This window comes from Kryptolebias marmoratus, linkage group LG9, assembly GCF_001649575.2.
Source record: "Kryptolebias marmoratus isolate JLee-2015 linkage group LG9, ASM164957v2, whole genome shotgun sequence".
Taxonomy (NCBI): domain Eukaryota; kingdom Metazoa; phylum Chordata; class Actinopteri; order Cyprinodontiformes; family Rivulidae; genus Kryptolebias; species Kryptolebias marmoratus.
In genome coordinates, this window is record NC_051438.1 from 25,397,310 (window position 1) to 25,418,875 (window position 21,566).

General features: G+C 38.3%; 1 protein-coding gene across 2 annotated transcripts in view; it reads left to right on the forward strand.

Annotated features, from left to right (window-relative positions):
* pitx2 (paired-like homeodomain 2) overlaps positions 1–21,566 on the forward strand; it is a 45,666-nt gene that overhangs the window by 17,312 nt on the left and 6,788 nt on the right. The window contains exons 1-2 of one of the 2 annotated variants that reach the window (XM_017417387.3): positions 18,552–18,943; positions 21,495–21,564. In XM_017417387.3, coding sequence (XP_017272876.1) covers positions 21,519–21,564 — 46 coding nt within the window. In that variant the 5' untranslated portion in view covers positions 18,552–18,943; positions 21,495–21,518. Of the gene's footprint in view, positions 1–18,551; positions 18,944–21,494; positions 21,565–21,566 lie in introns of those variants that run through there. The other variant, XM_017417388.3, reaches the window with a different exon arrangement.

Below are 21,566 nucleotides of genomic sequence, written 5' to 3' on the forward strand. Positions count from 1 at the left end.
TTTTAGCTGGAAACTCATAAATGGACTTCCCACCATCTATTTTATGGGAATTATGAATTAATAAACATTTATACCTGTACATGCTGTACAGTTTGCACACTGCTAATTAAATTACTAGAGAAGTATTTGAAAAGTCAATGACAGTAGATGTTAGCGCTATAAAATATAGGCTATTGGTATATGATGTAAACCACTGCACTATACTCAACTCAAGAGACTAAGAGAAAGTAAAATGATGAACCATGTTTAACACAATGATATTGAATAACCTGTTGAGCCACAATTATTATTTATTTATTTGTAGATGATGAAGGCATTGGTTAATGCAACAATATATTAATTATTTTTGTACTCTGACAATGCAGTTGTGTGTAAAGGTATTGTCTGATCAGGGAGTATTAAAACACAAAATATAAGCATGTAAAAGTAGCAGAACTAACGTAATATTTTCCTGCTGGTGCATCATTTGCGTTATTTGCACTACACAACGCTTGTAACTCAGGAGAGGCTTCAACCGTCCCAGGAGAAGCGGTATGAAGTCATCACCAGAGTCAAGAGCTACTGTGCCACGGAGATGTTGTTCAAGGAGGGAAGAAAAGTTGGCAGAAAATCTGTGTTGTGTCACTGGAAAGGTTTTTCAAGTGGGAGAAAAACGAAGAAGGGGGAGGAACTGAGAGGTGGATGATTTGGAGAGTCTCACAGAGAGTAGGGGAAAATTGTTGGAGGAACACAGGAGAAGTCAGAGATAAAAAGAAAAGTTAAAAGGAGTGGAGGACGGTAAAATAGACTTTGCAGGAGAGTGAACGCTGGTGTTGATAGAGGAGGAGAAAGACATTTTCTCTGGCTCCAGGCCCAGCTGGTGTCTACGACGGACCGCTGCGGGTGTCAGATCTTTATTCCAGCCCTGGAGACAGCTGGAGGTGTCAACACTCTTCTGGCCACGGCTATGCTCCCAAACTCAACTGTGTGTTTGTGCATGCAGAAGCCCCACTGTCACAACAAGTTGATATCATGTTGACACAGGGTCTCCCTCCTCTTGTGACTATTTGAACTATAATTCTCAACTGTGATTTGATTTGTTACTTTACTTCCTTGTGATTGTAGATTAAAAACAACATTTATCTCTCAAACTGTAAACTGACCACTTGAAAACCAAGAGTCTCTTGTGGAGGGTATAATAAAGCATGACAAGACCCTCAAGAAAAGTTATAGAGGGGCTTTCATGGCCCATTTACATTGAAACAATCACTCAGTACTGAGGTTTCAAATTATCAAGAGCCTCAGAAAGACATTTAAGGGGTTAACCCTTAACTACAAATCAAACCGGTAGGAAGGCATTTTATTCTTCTATTAATGGATTCCAGAAAAGACGGAGCTCTTGACTATCTTATGGGTGTCTCAGAAAGTCCCAAGTTGGCTTTAAATCTTCATCTAAACAACTGGTAAAAGTTGGAAAAGATAAAAGGCATCTTCTAGATTCTCTCGTTTTTTATCTTAGTCCTCAAAGGTAGCACATCATGCCACTGAAGGTATTGTAGAGAGCTGCAGTTTGCAGTCTGTAAGAGAAAGACACATTCCTCAGTAATGAGGTTAGTTCTGGTCTGATAGGTGAGTGAGGATGATATGCAGCAGTAGAGCAGCAGCCAAATCAGCCTCAAGAAAATTGTCCAAATCAAGATTATTATTAATATTTCATAGAAGGATCTGAAAGACTAATTGGTGTAAGAAAAAAAGGAACTGAAAACCATTAGCTGTTTGTTGGACTGAATTCTTCCAGGTGATGTTTGACGGATCACACTCCACTCAGCCACAGGATTATTTGTTAGTTTCATGAGGAATAATTCTTTATTATAAATCAATCAGAAACTGACCCAGAGTTTTAAAGTGTTTTTTTTATACAAGGATATTTCTCTTGCATAGATCACAAAGTTTTTAGTATTTAGCTGTACACCTACCTTAACATAACCTTAAAATATGTTGTACAGAAGAAAGAATGATAGTGGAAAAAGTGTATTCAAAACTATTTGTTTTACCCTGTTTTTAAGCAAACAGCTCAGCAATATTTTCCTTATTGCAACATTAAACTAAAGCTGGCAGATGTATTTATGGAAAATGGGATTTCTAATAAATATGAGGCATGATGTTATTGAATTAGTAAGGACTTAGAACCTGATACCTTATTAAATCCTGTCTTTTCCACTCCACTGCTTTTGATAGCAATATATTAAAGTCTCACATGATATACTTGCGTACCCACCTTCACTTTTCATCACCTCTAGTCAGCCATTGGTGAGGAGGTGACAATGAATAATAAATGAGCCTGAATTTTTTGATGGAATTTCCATTTGCACTGCGAACAATTTTCAGGAATAGGATTTACACTTAATGCCTCACAGTGGCCCCTCCAACTGTTGCTGTTTGTAGCACAGATTAACAGTGAGATCTCCATCTCTTCCATGGTGTGATGTGATATTTGCTGCCATTTAAAGACACTTATTAGTCTGGGCACTCAAATCTCAGATGTTCACGCTGAATTAAAGCCACTATCCCAGGAATAAGTCAAAGTAAACCATCAAATCTGCAAATGCAGAACTTTAATGCAGTGCAAATAAACATGTAAGACCTGAACAACATGTCTTTACAAGTTTAAGTCTTATGAAGGCTTCATATCTGGTTCAAGAAGATATACTTTTAATTTTTTTTAAACGCTCCTCTTATCAATGGTGCATTTTCATATACAATATTATCCCCATCATAAACACAATAACTGCTATGTTAATTAGTTTTAAAATATGAATAGATTGATGCTTTAAATGTTACAAAACAAAATGGTTTAGGATACTGTAAGTGAAGAAACAACCAATTATAACCAATTATGAATTAGATGTAATTTTATTTTCTGTTTCTAAAAGTGCGGCCTATCAAACCTCAGTTAGTCTGCGATAGATAGATTGTAATGTGCCTGAAACAACACATACTGGCAAAAGTAATATTGAAACCTGGTAAAGGCAAGCAACAGTTGAAGGATGATTTTCTTCATTGTGTTATAACATGACCTTTCTAGTTTGAAATGTCACTGTAGTCCAGAAGAAACTAGTAAATCCATGCAGGCTGCAAGCTGACTGTTGATTTTGTCAAATTAAACAACAATTACAGTAAATGAATTTGTACCACATCAACAATTGATAAAAAAATGTCACATAATTCAGGATTTCACACAATAATTCTGTTCATTATCACAATTATTCAAAATCGGAGTATAGTTAAGTGCCTGTGCTCAGATTATAAACCTCACTCTGTAACTGGATTTTGGACTTTCTGTCACATAACATAAATTAGAAGAAAGATATCTCTGTCCCTCGGGGGCTTCTCAGGGATGTGTGCTTGATGCTTTGCTCTTTACTCTGCAGACACATGATTGTACTGTAAAATTTAGCACAAAGCAGCTGATCAAGTTTAACTGTAGTGGGACTCAGCATTGAGGATAATTGACAATACTAATTTTATATTAAGCTGTTTTTTTCTTGTTATGTCACGCTACTGAGGTACTTTAATTTCCACAGAAATAAAGTAAGAAGTCAAAACAAGAGTCTCAGTTGTCAGGGTGACAGTGTTCATTTTAGCAGTTTGGATAAAAGCAGAGCCTGGGATGAAAAAAAACCTTTTTAAAGCACTTACAAGTTTCTTAATGTGCACTCTCAAAAAGAAATGTGTGGTTCAGAGAAGGGATTTAAATTTAAAAACTAAAAAAACTAATTTCTAAATGCACTAAAAAACGAGTGAAATCAGATGAATGAGCCTTCCTGTTTTTAGACCAAGTGGTAAAAAACATTTAGTGTAGGTTATGTAAAATATTGCTCAGCCTCCAAACAGAGAATTGATTGTTAATATCTGTAATTTTAAACTGCTTTTAGAAACCAGCTGCAGGCTCTACAGAGTCAATTTAATGTAGTTTTATCATTATTACTTGGCAGTTTGGCTATCATGTTTCATGTCTCTGACTATGCAGAACAAAAGCTTTCCAATGCTAAGCATGAGTTGAATTTCCAAAAGTCAAAATGTGAAACAAAATAGCTTCACTTGAACTGCTGTACAATTTGAAAATTTTACACCACAATGATTTATTATATAATAGTTTCTCTGTTAGGTCACACTTGATACATTTTGTTTTTCAACACAAGTTTTACATAGATTTACTGGTGACAGACTGCATATGATTCAGTCTTTAGTGTAAATAACCCAAGACTTTTATAAAAATAACCATGTAATGCAAAAGTGATGGGAGTATAAAAGTTTGTGAAACAAAATTCAAATGAACAGCAGTAAAGTTTTTGAGACTGATGCTGTTTTAAGACAAGAAATTTGCTCTGAGTTGGCCATGATCTAACTCGCTATTAGTCTGTTTTGTTCGATAGGCTGCAAGAATCCCTGTTGAGACCAACAGCCTTTAATTTATGTTATTCACTTGTTTTACTCTCGGTTGTACAACTAGAAATGAGAGTCTTGCTGAATGTTTTGTTACTTAGTGTTGCCATGTAAAACAGTGACTTGGGTGCACACCATTTATTCTATTCCTTGCGATGTTGTGTGTAATGTTAGCAATGCAGGAAGTTTATCCCGGATGAAAGCAGAGTCTAAATGTAAATGTAAACTTGCCCACGCTCTCTCACATGACACATCTTTCCTTTCTTCCCAACATAGCTTGTAATCTGATGCCTGGATGCCCCTCGCCATCCCTCATTACCCAGCATTCCAAAGGGCTGCATGCTGAGGGTGTGGCGGAGAGACTGGTGTGAGGTTGGCGCAGCGCCAGGTGACAGTGATTGATCAAAGTATGATTGATGGCTACAGCTGATGCACCAGCTCTGCTTTCAATTGTGTTGGATCCACCACTTCTCACCTTGTAAAAGAGCTTTGGGATGAGCGAGGGTGTAGATGTGAAGGAAGAGGATGTCAAGTGGGAGAAGTGGTTCTGAATTGGACAGACTAGAGAATTCCCCGTGATAAATGTTTGCAGAATGTTTTGGTGGCAGTCTGCCCATGGGCCCTATTGACTTAGATTTGAATACAGAGCCTTGTAGATTCCACTGGGGGGTTCAAAATGGCTGTGCAGCAACATAAAAAAAAATGTTTAGAAAAAATCCAGGCGAGAAAAAAAAATTGATTTCTGTGTGTTCCAGCTTCATAAACAATACACCAGTTATAATTACAATCATTTTGACTGCTGAAGTTAAACATTCATAGTGTCACTATTACAGACAGACCAAGCTTTAGCATCTATTCCAAAGGGTTCAAGAACAGCATCTGATTTCATTTGGTTATGCCTTTTCCAGGTGTTTTAGGGTTTTGTTTGTTTGTTTTTTTGAGGGGTGAGGGGTAACTGTTGCAGGGTTATTGACACTAATTGTCACTGCCATGGGGTTTATAACCACTGCAGGTAAAATAATCAGCCAAATAATTAGCATCTTATTCACTGAAGTTAAAAGTTGTCTCCATGACAGCACATCATCATATTTTCTATTTTACGGTTAAATAATTATATGAGAAAAATTAAATAATTTAACCTTTAAACACCTACAGAATTTGGCATTTAACTATTACTCTTGTATTTTTTTTTCAGTTTTTTCTCCCATGCACATTTTTTTTCATTTTCTTTGACTTTCATTTCTTTAAAACAACACAGGGAATTTGACATTTATGGTTTTAGGTGAAATCTCTCCATGATGAGGTTCATGCATTGCTGATTTCCTGACTTTTCATTCGACAGTATGATCAGGTCAAAATAAGAATTTGCCCAATAATTACTGATATGTTTTTATTGGCAAATATCAGCGTGCTGACAGTGTGAATTGGATTCATCGGCTCATAGCTGCAGCTCAGTGTAGCACAGTATCTGGCTTGTCAGGACATACATCTTTTCCTGTTCAATAATCTCCCATTTCAGTCTGTCCCAGAGAGTTGACTGGCTTTGTAATTGAGGTGATGTTATTTCATTTTGTCTGTTTTCTTCTCACCATATTCCTCCTTAGTCTGACTTTTTAAGTGAGTGAATTCATCTTCCCCGGCCTCCTCCTGCACAACCCAATAATTCTGCTATTGTTGTTCACTGTGTGCCCATTTAAATGTTGTGAACTGCAGGCAAATCCTGTAACAAGACCTCTACTTCATGTATTTAATCATTTCAGTTAAAGCTGAGATTTGTGAGCACAAGGACAATTTGTGAAACAGAATCATAAAATGTTTAGTGAGAAGTCCTATTCACTTTGGTTCGATTCATATGCACCAGAATCTAAGGAAATGTCTCTTTAAAATGCTGATCTTCTGACTGCAGATTTCATGTCAACATAAAAATCAACCTCCAACCTGACATTTTTCTATTTTTACCAAAGCCAATTATATTAAAGGTATACTTAAAGTATAGGGAGTTTTATGCAGTGTCTCCAGCTGACATTATTGAAGTGTTTTTTTTTTTATTCTAACCTGTTATTTGATTTGCTGTTCTGGTTCAAAAGCTGAAGGGATTTATGTTTTTTTATTCAGAAGTAATTGGACATATACCTAATTGGGTGTCAGGAGAAAAAGGAGCAGGTGTTCACCCTTTAAATCTTCATTTGTCCATCATCAGAACAAAAAGGCCACATGTTCTGTTATGTTTGATGTCATTTGTGTCTTTGACAGATGAGAATGAAATACGATGGGAATCAGATTTGAGTAAATTCTTCTAGTTTGATGGCAATTTATCACTTATTATTTTAACTTTCTTGTTAGCTCACCAATTAGTTTTCTATTATTACAGACAGAGAACCAGAAACACAAAATAAAATATCTCAGTGTTTTCCTTCTCCATGGCCAGCAGTTATGGAGTTAGGTACTGATCGATTTGTTTCCCCTAAAGATCTTTGAAGTTGAGTGGGATTGGTGACAAAGCCTTGGTTCTGTTAATATGGGCCCCCGATGACCCGGTGGCATTTGAACTGCCCCTCAGTTCCACTGATCAGGATGCTCTTTGTTTTTACCAGGAGCACCATAGAAGGGGTTAAGACATGGTTAGTCTTAAAGGGCCAAGCCTCTACATACTAAGGGATCTGCAGCTCTTTTTGCAAGGATCATGGACCTGCAACCTGTCAGCCTTTGCTAAATTTAGGTCTCACCATTCAGTGAAAAATATCAATCAATCATTACCTGAAGCCCACCACTCAATGGCAACAAATCCTGTAAATATTTCTATTTCTATCTATTTGCCAAACAATGGTAGCAGTGTTGCCACTATTACTTTTTTGTTTGTTTTGTTGCAAAATAAACTCAGGTCCTTTTCATTAGCTGCACAACATATCTCTACGTCTGACCTAAGAAATCTGACTTTATATATTCTTTTCAGATAATTTGTCAAGGTGTGACTTCTAAGGGACTCTAGCAACAGAATCTCAGAGAAATGGAATATGAACAAGTCACACTGAATAACCTATGTAATTATTTGTTGTGTTCTATTTATTAAAGTAACATCTGAGAAAATAAAGCAAAATTAAAGAAAACATTTCTTGTGTGAATGTTTGTCCCTCTACACATGCAAAGTGAAGTCATGCACACACCACCAGGGATGCAGCGTCAGCCTGATTCATCACGTCAGGAATTATCAGTCATATAATGAATGCTTTGGTTCCTTTCCCGTGCTTTCTTTTCTCTCTTGCAGACTCAAACTTTTTCCCCAAATAATAATCTGTCTCGTGCCTTTTCATTGCAGAAGTATTCCAGCACTAAAACCCCAAACGATAGAGTTCTTGTGATCAAAAGTTAATAAATCTTCCTAAAAGAACACAGCAGCTCTAAATAAATGTGACATGATGCTATCATTGGCAGTGGATCAGGTCAGTTTTTACCTTGTCACAGGATTTTAGAGGAAAATTTATAATCACAGTCCCTTTTTCTGCAATGAATGCCTGACTAAGAGGATAGTCAAACCATATGTTATAACACAATTAAATGGCAAAACTCTTTGCGATACTTAAACTAACTGAGCTAACACTTGAGAGTGAAGGGATGGACAGTGGGAGGGGTGGGGGGGGGGCATGATCATGTGAAATGATATGGAATGAGATTTAACTCCTCTAATTACATCTATCAACAGTGGGGGCTTGCACGTCAATGCCAATGTGTTTCATGTTAGCTAAACACAGTTCGTGACAGCCCAGCAATTAATTAAAACATTTGAGGGAGTGGAGAATGCTCCTGGGCTCATGTGGCCTTGGCTGACGCGCCACATGCACTGCAGCTCCCAAAAGGCCCAGAAAGCCTCAGCAGTCCAGCGGCAGCTTATCCTATCCTCCGTGTCAGCAGGCTATAGCTTTCCTCCCAGTCAGGAGGAACCAGATGTAACTCTGTACTCAGCGTTAACACATGTATCATGTGGAAGCAGCAGCCATGGAAACGTCTCTTTCGTGATGAGGTTATTGCTCTATCTTATTCTGGAAAGTTACAAGTATTTAAGATAAAAGATCTGAAGTGAAAGCATCTGGTTTCTGGTACTTACATGATTCAGTGACTTGTGATATGGATAAACTGTGACACAAAGCATAGAAAAGGGAGTGTCAGGATCAGAAGTCTGATCTGAGCCTTGGCCTGTTGGTTCTTAAACAGGATATTCAGTCAAGAGAATGGTGTACAAATGTGTTAAACATATTAGGAGAAAAGAAAAGAATAATTAATCAGACAGAAAGTGTAAAGTACTATTTTACTATGAGAGGTAAATGTCACCAGGCAAAAACTCCGTCTCTCCACTTTTCATTATTTTCATATTTTTGCATAATTGAACTCAACTGGTCACCCTCCACATCTGTCTGTGGTTTTATGAATGGCTAACCACGGAAAAGTGTTCAAAGAGTTGTGAACGTGTGATTGTGAAGCTTCTTGGAGTTTCTTTGCTTTTGGTTTTTTTTTTTTTTTTTATTAAAACAACCTTTTTAATTTCCTTAAAAACTGCATTTTTAGACACACAAGGTGACAGCAATAATATGCTACAATTTATGAATCTTGTAAAATGTCAAAAAGCACATATTTTCATAATACTACATGCAAATATATTCTTTAATTACGATAATAAAGAAATAAATAATAAAGAAAGATATTAATTAGTCATTCAAGATGAGCCTTCCTCGTTTTATTCATAGCTTCCTTATCTTGTCAGTTATCTTGACTGTGTTTATGTTTGAAATAAATAAATCATTTTTTTACCTCAGCATGATGTTTCAATTCCGTTCCACTTGTCACTTTAATGCTGGAAATTATCTCTTGAATCGTGTGTATGTGCGTGCAACCACTGGTTTGTTACAGTGGAAACTTTAGTGTGACATTCAGAACATGCCAGGGGTCAGGAGCATCAGACCAGAGCAAACTGGCATGCCAGTCAAAGGATGTACTTGGAAACAATCTTAAGTATTATTTATGAGGCTGGCAACTGCCATTACAGTGAACAATGACATCACCTAAGCTTAACCCATTAGGCATTTATTTGCAGCAATGTGGCACCTCACACATCAAGCTGTCCGCCTTATATTCCCTGCGCCACAAACAGCCTGCAGCTAATTACATTATCTGACCGTCACACAAGGAGGCTTTTGCTCATGGCTGAATGCTTGAATGTATTGAGGTAAATAACCACTGCCTCAACCAAACTCAGCAACTGCTGTGCCCTTGAGCAATAAGTCAACTAACAGCTTACCTAGTAGCTGTCTACCAACCAGCAATGTCTATAAGTTGCATTTTCTCTTGAGTTCTATTGGAAAATGGTGTAATTGCCTTTTAGAATCAATGTTTATGTTTTCTAATTATAGCTAGTACTTCAGTGAGCTTTTAAAAGGAGACAAAAGCTTCAAATAATTGTTTTGTTTCATAAAACTTTCTCACGAGGCGATCTCACTTTCTCATTATGGAGGTAGCAACCTTGGAGCTTTTCTTTCCAGACTGATAAGAATAAACAAACTTTCTGCTTCATAAATAGGTGGGTTTCAGGAGCAACACAGGTTATTATTACCACTGTGTTAAAGTATAGCACCATCTGTCACGTTTAAGAAGCTGATGCTGCAAATATGGTGCCTATTCAAGCTGAATTAGATGAATGAAACATCATTCTGTTTAGTTCAAAACCAAGAAATGGTGCAAATGTTGATTTCCCTGAAGCTTCAAGGTTTTGTTGAAATATGGGAGCTAAAAGCTTGTAGCTTTTACTTTCACAACTCTTTCCTGTAAAACATTTCCTGTCAGTCACACAAAAACCACATTAAAGAGTTCAGCTACCCTCCCGTACATCATACATCGTTTTTTTCCCCCACATGGAATTACAGCATAAAGAACCAGGTGGTTTTTGCTGTGGTTTAGTTTGGACATCATGTGGCAGTAATTATTTTTACCAATAGGTTACACTGCTTCATGTGACACCTGCAAAATGTTTGTTGGATTTTGTTCAAGTTCTTTTTTAATTCAAGGTCCCTTTGCAAAGGTCGGCCAATCATTTTGGTTTCTGAAAACATTTTAAAGATCCAGAATCAATCGTTCATTTAGGACAACACACAGTTGTTTGACTGAATGGTTACTACTCTTTGGTTTCTTGCCAAATACCTGCAGCATCAAATCCAAATCCCAGTTAACAACCTGCCATGTTTATTTGTGTGTGTAGGAGCCTCCATTGAATGTAATAAAACATCTCTGGCTGGCTGAGGAGGACAACATGGCAAGTTATTGTCATAAATAATCACTGCTGCTTGCTCAACAAACTAATGTGCATGTTTTCATTAAAATTAAAGAAAAAACTGGAATGTGATTAAAATTAAAAGAGCTTTCACTTTGGTGTAGATGTGGTGTTCTGATTCAAAATAATTTCTTAAGTCTTCGTTGAATGATTGCTGATTCAGCATTCACACCTTTGACCTCCTTTTTCTTTGTTTTTTTTTCTTCTTAATGTTTTTTGCAGTCAAATTACATCTGCATACTTTATACTATTTTAGTCATTCAGATATCAAAATGGTCAGCTTTTTAGGAGGTGGGTGCTGCTACTGTTAATTTTTTAAACTTTTATTCTTTTCAAATTATTTGACTTTATTTACAAATATTTGTCCCCACAGAAATACACTGGGATTTCTTCTGATTTTTAAAACATTGTTCTTTATGAAATATGCTTCAGTATACTAACTGTATTTTAACCCCTTTTTGCTACTTTTGGTGTCTTTTAATTTTAACAACTCAGTTTTAGCTTGTTCAGCATATTTGAGCAAAGGTATTTCAGCATTCACAAATAATTTTCACAGAAAATGCATTTTCTTTAGTTTCTTGTTCAAATTTTTAGTCCTTTCCTTGCCTGTCTTTTTTTTATTGTTTTTTATTGTTTTTTGCTTGCTTTCTTGATTTCCCTTCTTCTTCCTCTTTCTTTCTAACTTAATTAGTTGAACTGTGCTACAATTAAAAAAAAAAAACTTGTTTTTTGTTTGTTTTACTGCCACTGGCCCCTGCGGTGCTCAGGCCATCTCGCCATTGTGTTGGAGGAAATCAAAGCTGGCAGGGGAGTCAGAAATTGTGAATATGTATACCTTTAATCTCCCTTATCCTGATGTTAGGTCAGGGTGTGTCCCCTGGACTTTTATAATAGTCTGCAATGAGAAGCTTAAGTAAATACGATCAATGAAAGATACTAGCATATGCACCACAGAGACTCCTGATGTCTCCTCTCTTTTATTCAGCCAAACAACCCCACCTTTGCAGGTTTTGAACAAATAAGAGCCTGGAATGAATGTTTTATAATTGGGTAGCTGTAATCACTTATGTTGTCACCACCACAGGACTGTCTTAGAACGAGGCCTCATTTTGTAAGAGGGGTGCCCTCTGTCCCTGTCTGCCTCTCTCTCGCTGGGTACCGTATTCTTGCATGCTCTCTTACTCCTGGATTACAATCTCTTCATCCATTATTAATGAAGTTAAACTACTAGTGGCATGCTGAATGTGCTGCATGGGAGATTTGTAGCTAATCCAGCGTAAAACAGCCCCAGTCACATAATGAAGGGAAAAAAAGAACAAATGTCAACAGTTTCACACTGGGACTGGATTAGACACCCCCACTCTCCTCATTCACGCACAACCTTGCTCCCCCTTCATCTTTCTCCTCCTCAATGCTTACACGAAAAGGCCTGCACACAAACACAAACACACACCAACTGAGGCACGAATCTCTCATCCACGCATGAAGAGTTATGAGCAAGCGCCTCCCTTCATCACCTTTTCTGTGATGTTCCCTCACATTGGATTAGTGAATCTGAAGTGCAGCCTTGAAGGAAAAGGCCAAAGAGCTGTTGAGGTCTATAAGAAACATTCTCCATGTGGTCATCCAGAGATTAACAGTGACAATGCCGTTTCTTAAAATCTTCCACAGTTCCAGTTTATGATGTTTGATATGTGACACTAAGAAGAACAGTATTAAAGGGGGTTGACCCTGCCCTGTCTTTTAGGTCACCTAATGTGTAGTTATGGCACAGGGTTGGTCATGTTGTAGTGGAATAAGTGTGTGTGGTGCAGCCAAGCGATGTGGCTCCGTGAAAAGAACAGAAGAGCATGAAAGACTGGAACTAATCACAACACGTGACAAGGGACTAGCATTCTGATTACAGATTAGCCACATCATACCCACCCTCCTGCTCTCTCTTTTCTTGTTACTCTTCTTTCAGCTTTTATCTTTGCTCTTGGAGATGTTCTTTTGATCTGTGTAAAGTCAGCCCATTTGCCTATTTTCTCCTGCAATATTCTCACTCCTATGTCTCTTTTCTTTCTCGCTCTTACCTGTTTGTCATCTATAGGATTTTCTTTTTCTTTCTAGATGCTCTTATTGAAACAAAATAAAAAATTCTCACAAGATTTGTAGGACCACAATATCAAAAGGATCAGTGATGCAATGTTGAAAACTATGTTTGTCATCAAATCACAGAGGTTTGGCCCAATAAGAATCATATGCTCAGCTGCAGCTGAATTTTAGTTGAGATAAGCATTGAACAATGGTAGCCTCTGTCAGGCTAACTATGATATTTATTAAAACTTTTTCCTGTTCAGGAAATGTTCAACGGACAGCAAGATAGGCTTTTGATAGAGGAACTTTTTTGTCATTTTCTAATGTCAATGTTTAGCTAAGGCTCTAAAAAACATCACAATTAGAGCTCTAATACACTCCTTTTACAACTCAGCAGTGGCGTAAAGGATGTCATTTTGTTGGTTGCCTTGGTGACATGTAAATGTTTGACAGTGTTACAAGAACACTGCTTGCTTGGGTTTAGATAAAACTGCAACATCAGGGGTGAAAATCAAAACCAAATATTAGAATTAGATTATAGCTAAAATATAATTTCTTACAATGAATGATGGCATTTTGACATTCACCTACAGCTGATCTGTGTTCTAATTTCTTGCATGAACAAATGACCTGTAGAGATGATTTGAGAAGAAATGCAGTCATGAAACCATAATTTTATGTTAGCCAGTCAAAGGCCTATCAGATAGCCGATATGTTTCTAGTAGGCTATGTTGGAAGACAAAATCTCAGTTCTCCCAGTCGATGTCCACACCCGCAGAAGAATTTTAAAAAGATGTAGATTTTGAAAAGCATTTTAACCCTTCAACTACACACAACCAAAGTTTCAGACCACTGATATCTAACCTTTAAACCAGAGGTTTTTGGTTTGTTTTTTAAGTGGTTGCAAATCTTTTTAAGAAAGATACATGTGGAAATTTAGGTCCAACCTTTTACTTTGGAATGTGTTAGTCTTTAGGTACCATTCTCAAGATATATAGAAAAAATATCAAAGATTATGAGTGAATGAATCCAAATTCCTTTGAATCTGTACTTCTCCTCACTCTATCTTTAATTTATTGTCTCTATCACTCAGTACATATCAAACATCTTCATTTAAAAATGGTCATTTTAAGCATTTACAGTCAGCCATCCACTATGCTCGCCACTATCTGAAGTCAACATATAGTTTATATTTCTGGGTCTTTTCCCCACCTTTCTTCACATCCTTCTTTTTGGCCAAAGAGGACCAATTAGAATTAAGCTGATTTCAGTTGTGACCTCTGGGTCCACCTCAGGTCTGCTGACAGGAGCGTTAGCATGTAGCCAAACTGTTTTACATGTTATTGACGAGCCGCGAGGCATCATAGTCTTTTTATCACACCAATTTCATTCTTGGCCGATTTCCCCTTAGGCAGGTTAGTGGCAGCTTCCCATTGATTTTTCATGTAATTGATCACAGACCTGCTTGAGCAATTTATTGGCCCACTCGCACCTGTGATTAAGGCTGAGGCCACATGTGTTTATGCATTCGCCCACGACTGCTTTCCCTGAGATCAACTCTGTGCCATACGCCACTGCTCTACTGTCAGAAACTGTCAGCCTAATGAATGCCGTCCTACTGTTGGGGACGTTTCTAATCATGCTTGACTAAAACCATGTCAGGTCCAAAGTCACAAGAGAGGGAGACAGCCTTTTCTGACTGACCAGCAATGACAGGATTTAATGTGTTTGCATAAAAAAACGCGGAGCAGAATTTTATTCAAAGTGATCCGTATTCATTTTAAGCTGCTTCATTCACAGGATTAATATTAGAGCACTCAGGGGCCCAAAGCCACAATGACATCATAGCATTTTCTTTGGAAGCCGAGGATAGGATAATTACAGAAGAAGACAAAGACGAAGAGCTGAGTACTTTTTAAATATACACCATGTTAGCTGGGCACGTCGGGAGGAGTGAGGTTAGCATGTAAGTCATTTACAGGCCTTACTTATTATGCTCCAAACCACAAGCCATGTTGCTGAGTTGGAGTGCTTAGCGTTGGTGCAGCTCATCTCCCCTTGGTACTGTGACAGAGCTGGAATAGCAAGGATCAGGCATAAAGCCGCTCAACAAGCTCAAGAGCTATCAAAGATCCACCCTTTTAATTTGGTTAATTTACAGGCAGCTTTTTCACTAATAACGTTCTTGGAGTGATACTTGACAAAAGGAAATACACATAGGATGTTTCTGTCTTAGAGAAAAAAAGTCTCATCAAATGTTTTATTTTATTTTATTTTTCTCCCTGGATGTTACCTCTTTCCTCTTATAACTTTCAATTAGCCACAACTCTAAACAAAACTAGATTTCTGGTGATTATTTCACATCCAATGTGCGAGCAGCACATAAACCAATTTGTTCAAAGGGTTGTGGCTTTGGGAACACCATATTTGACTTAAAAATTTTATTACATGGCCCACAGAGTGTTGGCCAGACAGAATGCTGGGCAGCAGTCACATGTGGTTTGAGGCTAAATCAGCAGAGAAAAAGAAAGAGAGAGAAACTCGGACTGTTTTCACAGGCAAAAACAACTTCCATCTACAGCGTGAAGCTCCCTGATGCAGTGATTTATATCAGTTATTGCTATGGGAAAATTCAGGAAGTAATTTAAAATACAGGGTGTCAAGAATTAAAAGGAGTTTTTTTGTTTTTTTGTTTGGTTGGTTTTTTGGGGGGAGGGGGTTTTATTTTTATTACTTATTTCTCACACATTTGTTTTGTATTGTGAAAAAATGAAAGAAGTTAAATGCACCTAAATAAATATAAGTAAGGAAGCATTATCAACATTTATTTACATAGCAACTTTTGCATTTTAAAACCACAACGTGCTTCACAATAAAATGCAAAACAATACAAAAAAAACTGTGCATAGGCATAAAAGATTTTGAAAATTAAGATAATATGAACAGGCAAATTAAAAAAAGCAAGCCTGTCTGGATAAAAACAGCCTTCAGCTGCTTTTTAAAAGACTCAATGCTGTCAGCGCGTCATAAAAACAAGAGGAACTCATTTCACAGGCTGCCAAGGTGTGACTGCTTAGAAAGCAAGTTTGAGTAACTTCTGACAGTTTCTGGTTTGAAGACCGAAGGTCCCAAGTTGAAGAGTAAGGCTTAAAAAATAGGCTATTATGTTCAGGAGTTTGGTTGAAAAAAGCCCTGAGAGTTAACATCAATATTTTAGAACAAACCCTGAAATTAACAAATAAAAAAACTTTAAAATAGAAGTCATATCTAGCAGCAACATTTTGGACCAACTGATGATGATCAAGGATTTGTTTTGTTTTTATTAAAACATGTAAAATATGGATAAATGAGAGGAAATGAAAGCATCTCCAGTTCATGTTTTGACACCTGCCTTCTTAATTTGGAGATATTTCTCAGGTGATAATACCAGATGTTTGGACTGGACTTTGTTTGTTTGGACTGGCATCGACTGGTCAGAAACAACACCTAACTTCCTCAGGTTTGGCTTGACATCTGTGTTTAAATGGTCAATTTGTTGCTGGATTTGTACTGTGTTGTCTGTCTTATCAGAGTTTAACTGAGGAAGCTGTTATTTAACAAATTCTCAATTTCTGACAAACATTGAAGTAATTCTAATGGATCAAGTGTCGTGTTTTATTTGGCAAAGTATATTTCTCATATGTCAAGGACTGTTACAGCATTTATTCATCAAGAAATCCAGCAAAATCTATAGATATTTGCAAATTGTGCTTTTTTTTCCAGTGTTTTTAATACAAGTGCATATTTTGTCACTCAAACAGCTGTGATGCTGAACAGTGAATATGTTTCATGCATCCTATAATGAGCACCCAGGTGAAAATACAAACAATTAAGCACAGGCTGAATAAAAAGACTAAAGTGGTTGCAAATGTAACCACTCTGCTGCAGCACTGGTTTGTGTTTGGAGGTCTATCACCTTCCCTCCCTAAAGCAGAGGCTTGGATGCTGTGCTGATGTACATAAAAAGCAGAAAAGAGTGTTTTAAAATCCTCTCCAGTAAACGCAGAAAGAGGAAAAGTTGAAGTGTCCAACTAAACTGACAACGGGCGGGCTGATGTGCTCGTTAAGAGTCAGGAGAGAGCATCAGCGGAGCAGGTCACCCTGCTTCTCACATCACAGCCCCATCAGAAATTCTTTCAAGTGTCCTTCTGCGTCGCCAAAGATGACAACGGCGAATCGATAAGCGCTTGAAATGAAAAGAAGCCGCCGGTTTGCCCCCGAGGCGAAAGATTTCATACCCGCCAGCCTCGTCTGAACTTCAGGCATTCCTCTGCATCTTTCTGCGTGAGAAAGAGGAGGCTCTTGACTGACTTTTTTCTCTCTCTTTTTGTATAAGAAGGTAAGAGAAGTATGCAGCTGAACCGCCGAGCCTCTCCAGACGCTGCACGCCCTTTTTTTCTCTCTTCTTGCAGGCGGGGCGGGATGAGAAGATCTTTGTGATGCAGAGCTGATGGCTTTTGCTCGGGTTTTCTGCTCGTTTACTTGAATTTTGTGTGGTGTGCGCGCGTTTGGCGTGTTTTTGCATGCATACAGCATATAATATCAGAGGTAAAATCTGAATGCAGGACCTGTTTTCGCAAATTTAACCCATTTATTTTTTAACTTTCTCATATTGTTTAACATTTGGATGTTAGATTAGACATAAATAAATAAATGAAACGAACCAGTTTGAATTTATGAGGAATATAAATAGAATTTTCCTGAATGGCTCCACTCTTAAATAAATAACAGGTTGCTACAAACTAAAATTTTAGAACATTATCCCTTTTTAAAGCAGCACTCATAATTAATAAATATTTTCTTAATCAAATCTATTTCAGTTCCACACATTTGCGGATAGATGGATAAATGATGCGCACGTTTTGCTTCAGTGCCACCCCCCACCCACCCCCTTTTTTTTGCCTGGAAATTCCCGTGTGGATGCGCGCATTAATTACCGCTTTAATGGGAGTATGACTAAAAATGTAAAATACGGATTAGGGCTGGGGGTGCGGGGGGGTTGGTGCTGGGGAGGGGGGGCGGCAGGCCTATACGTCCGGTCTGCTTGCCTCACTTAAGATGGAACATGCAGTCTGTATCAACCGGATCTATAAAGAACATTTGCATCCAGGCCAGCTGTTCGCTTCATCTGCGCGTAAATCCGCAACACGATAGCGCTCTGCTCTGTCTGGCCCTGAAGGAGGCCAGTGCAGCACTTGAAAATACTCTTTTTGTTCTTTTTTCCACCTTTATTCGAATAATCGTGTTTAATAAGTGACTCAAATTACAAAACGTGTTTGCGTCACAAGCAGCGATGCTGATTAAGTTAATTAATGACATGATAATAAAACGGGAATCCAGTTTCCAAATAAATTTAGCAGATTAAGCTGTTTGTTTTTCACGCACTGCGTTTAAAGGCGTCATCATGCAAATTGCAGGTTTGTTTGAAGCAAATTGAGCCATTCCACGTTGTGCATGCCTGCAGCTCTGCAGTGAAGCGCGCAGAGGCGTCAGATATTCAGCATTTCTTTCTTCTTTTTTTAATGCATCTGAATTTTTGTTCGATTGTTGATGAAAGTTGAGAGGCTCAGAGTTGCCCTCTGCTCAGACGCAAACATACACACCCCTTTTACGAGCGCGCGCGCGCTCCCACACAAACACACGCGGCGTCCCTCTCTGAGCTCAAAAGCTGGAAAAATTGCGCCACTCTTGGAGCGTCTTTCAAGGGAAAGGGGGGGGGGAAAGTTGAGGGAGGCAGAAGAGGACGAGCCAAGGCGGATGAAAGCGCCTCCTTCGCTGCTTCTCCTCACTTTGTAACTTATTTATGCGCGTTAATGAAACAAATCTAAAAGCGGTGCCACGTCTCTCCTAATTTTATTATTATCATTATTGGCATTATTATTATTGGATAAGCGGTGTGGGAGCACATCCATGCGACGCTCCCGGACAGAAACTTCACCGCTCCTGGACACCGTGGCTGCCTGACTTGTCTCCCTGAACGCAACTGCTGTTTTCAAAGTGAGTTTGGACAGTCAGTGGGATTTATCTGCTCACTTTCCGACAAAACGCTTGGGAGAAATCGATCCCCGCCGGTGTCCGCAACTGGTAAGTGAGCCGCTGGAGAAGCAGAAACACTTAAAACACAGAACTGAGATGTGAGTTAATGCGAGTGGAAGAATTTGTTCCACCTCGTGTGGGTTTTCGCCTGCTGCTCCGTGCGTTTTTCCCGATGTGAATTTCATGAAGGAGCGTGTGGAGTGATGCGAGGGCAGGGTTCGGCTCACAGGTCGGCCGATGATCATGAGGTGTTGTCATAGCAGTGATGGAGTGTCGGGACATAAAAAAACGCATTGGTGATGGATGTGGGGAAAGTGGGAATAAGCGCGTAAAGCTGCCTTTTAGATGAAGCCAAGCTGGATGGTTTTAAAACCAACTTAAATGGCAAACAAGCTCTTTATTTACACTTGTGTTTTAACTGACAATAAAAAGTAGTTTAACCTGCCCTTGATTCTCATTTTGAATGTTATAAAATGAAAGCAGGAAGAAAACGACGCCCCGCTGACAGTTTGATTCCTTTATTTATTGCTGGAGCATATGGTGGAGGCTCCCTGTAGAAGTGACGGCTGCAGTCTCAGGCTCTGCCGGGTTCATTTCAGAAGTTAAGCCGGTGTGAGGTCGTGCCAGCTCTCTGTCTGCACCGGGCCTCACGCCACGGGACTCACTCATTCATTCCCACTGTCGGTGCTGAAAGCAAACAGAACCCGTGGAGTGAGAATGAATGGATGAACGAGATGAAAATAAGGAATCAGGGAGGCCGAAACAGCTTTAAACAGCTCCGGGGGGTCAATTCATCAAAAATATTATTATTATTATTATTATTATTATTATTATTATTATTATTATTATTATTATTATTATTATTATTATTATTATTATTATTGATTTAGGTTGTATTTTTGCCCACAAATACGTTTTTAATTAGTGTTATTTATTTTGTTTTATTATTCATTTACTAATTGATTGATTACCTATAACAAATCACCAACTGTATTAGGACAAATGAGGGATTTCTTATTTTTTATTTATTTATTTTATTTTTTTGCTTTACGCCTAAAAGGTAAAGGTCATTGAAAACTATGAAATCCAAAAAAAGGATGCTGAAAATAAACTATAAATACTCAAATGAGTGCAGTGTGAAAGAGTTAATTCCAGCAGTTTTCCAGATAAATTAATATACAATTCAGAAATGCAGGTACGCACTCAGTGTAAACAAAGCATTTTTAGCTTCATACTATACTCAACAAATCTAAGCATACATTTGCACCCATACATCAAAATCGTTGGACTTCTCAGTCCTAAATTGTTCTTCCATAGACATCGCCATTGTTGACCTATTTCCAGTCTCCTCAGATGTTGCAAACTGCAAATGGTACTTAGCAGCCTTTCACAAAATTAACTTTATATATATATTTTTTTATTTGAGGACACATTAAGCATCACTATGTGAAGAACGTGTGCACATTTTGTTTCTTTGTGATTATTTTGTTTGACCGCTTTTCATCACGTTGCAATCAGTACCTTTGCTGTGATTTTCTCTTCCTTAAAAACGAAATAAATAAATTTGTGCCCACGTTATTGGAAAAAAAATCAACATTTCCAAAACGTTTAAATAAAAGCTGCGTGTGTTGAGAGGCCGCGGAGCTGCCAGGCAGGCTGAAATATTGGAGGAGACCTCTCATTGAATCTCACTGATTAGATAACACGCAATAACCCTCCACCTTACAGTCTGACCCCCCACTATTTCATTTTGCTGCCGAAGTCCAGAGGAGGGGGTGTGGAAAATCGCTGCGCAGGTACACACCGTGTAAAACTTAACCTCCAATATCTGCATCTTTTGAATGAAAAGGAGGAGGGGGGAGAGGGAAAGAACACGCAGAAGATGTAGAGCAGGTGAAGAGAAGAACTGGGGGAAAATGGTTAACAGCATGACTGCATGCAAATTTCCCCCCGACTTGAATTATCATAAGCAAACAGTGTGAGCCTGGACTAATAAAAACCCATCTGTGTAACTTCATATCGAGGTAGTATGAGGGTTGCGATAATGAATTTTGTAATATCCCACCGACAGACATCTCAATCAGACTCTAATCCCGTGATTTTACCACGGAATCACTCCACTTCCAACTGCTGCAGACAGCACCAAAACACAAGAGCCGGCTCAGGCAAAACACGGCGGCTTTTACGCACCACACAGAAAAATAAAGCGGAAAACAAAGCGCAATAAGAAGGCTGAACTGTGTGGAGAGATCCTCCAAATGATTCCCCAACACTGTTGTGAAGCGTTTTATACAGGTGACTCGTTTTAAAAGTAGATTTGGATTAAAACCAGGAGTGAAACCGCTTTGAATTAAAATAATAAAACCCGGAAGTGAGTCGTTAAAGAAGCGCAATTAGTGTCATCCTTTATTTGAAATAACATATTCATTTTTTCTCCAGATCACACATGCTTAATGCAGCTATGCATTAAATTAAACTAACTTCATTGTGACTGTAAAGAATGCCGTTTGCCATCATATCATAACCACACTGATTATCTGTAATAGTTTTCCAGTTTAACTAAGTCACTCTTTTCTTTTTTTTCCTGTCTTTCCTACAGAATCAGGGACCTGAAGCTACCATAATGGAATCTCACTGTCGCAAACTGGCCAACACCTGCGCGCAAATAGGT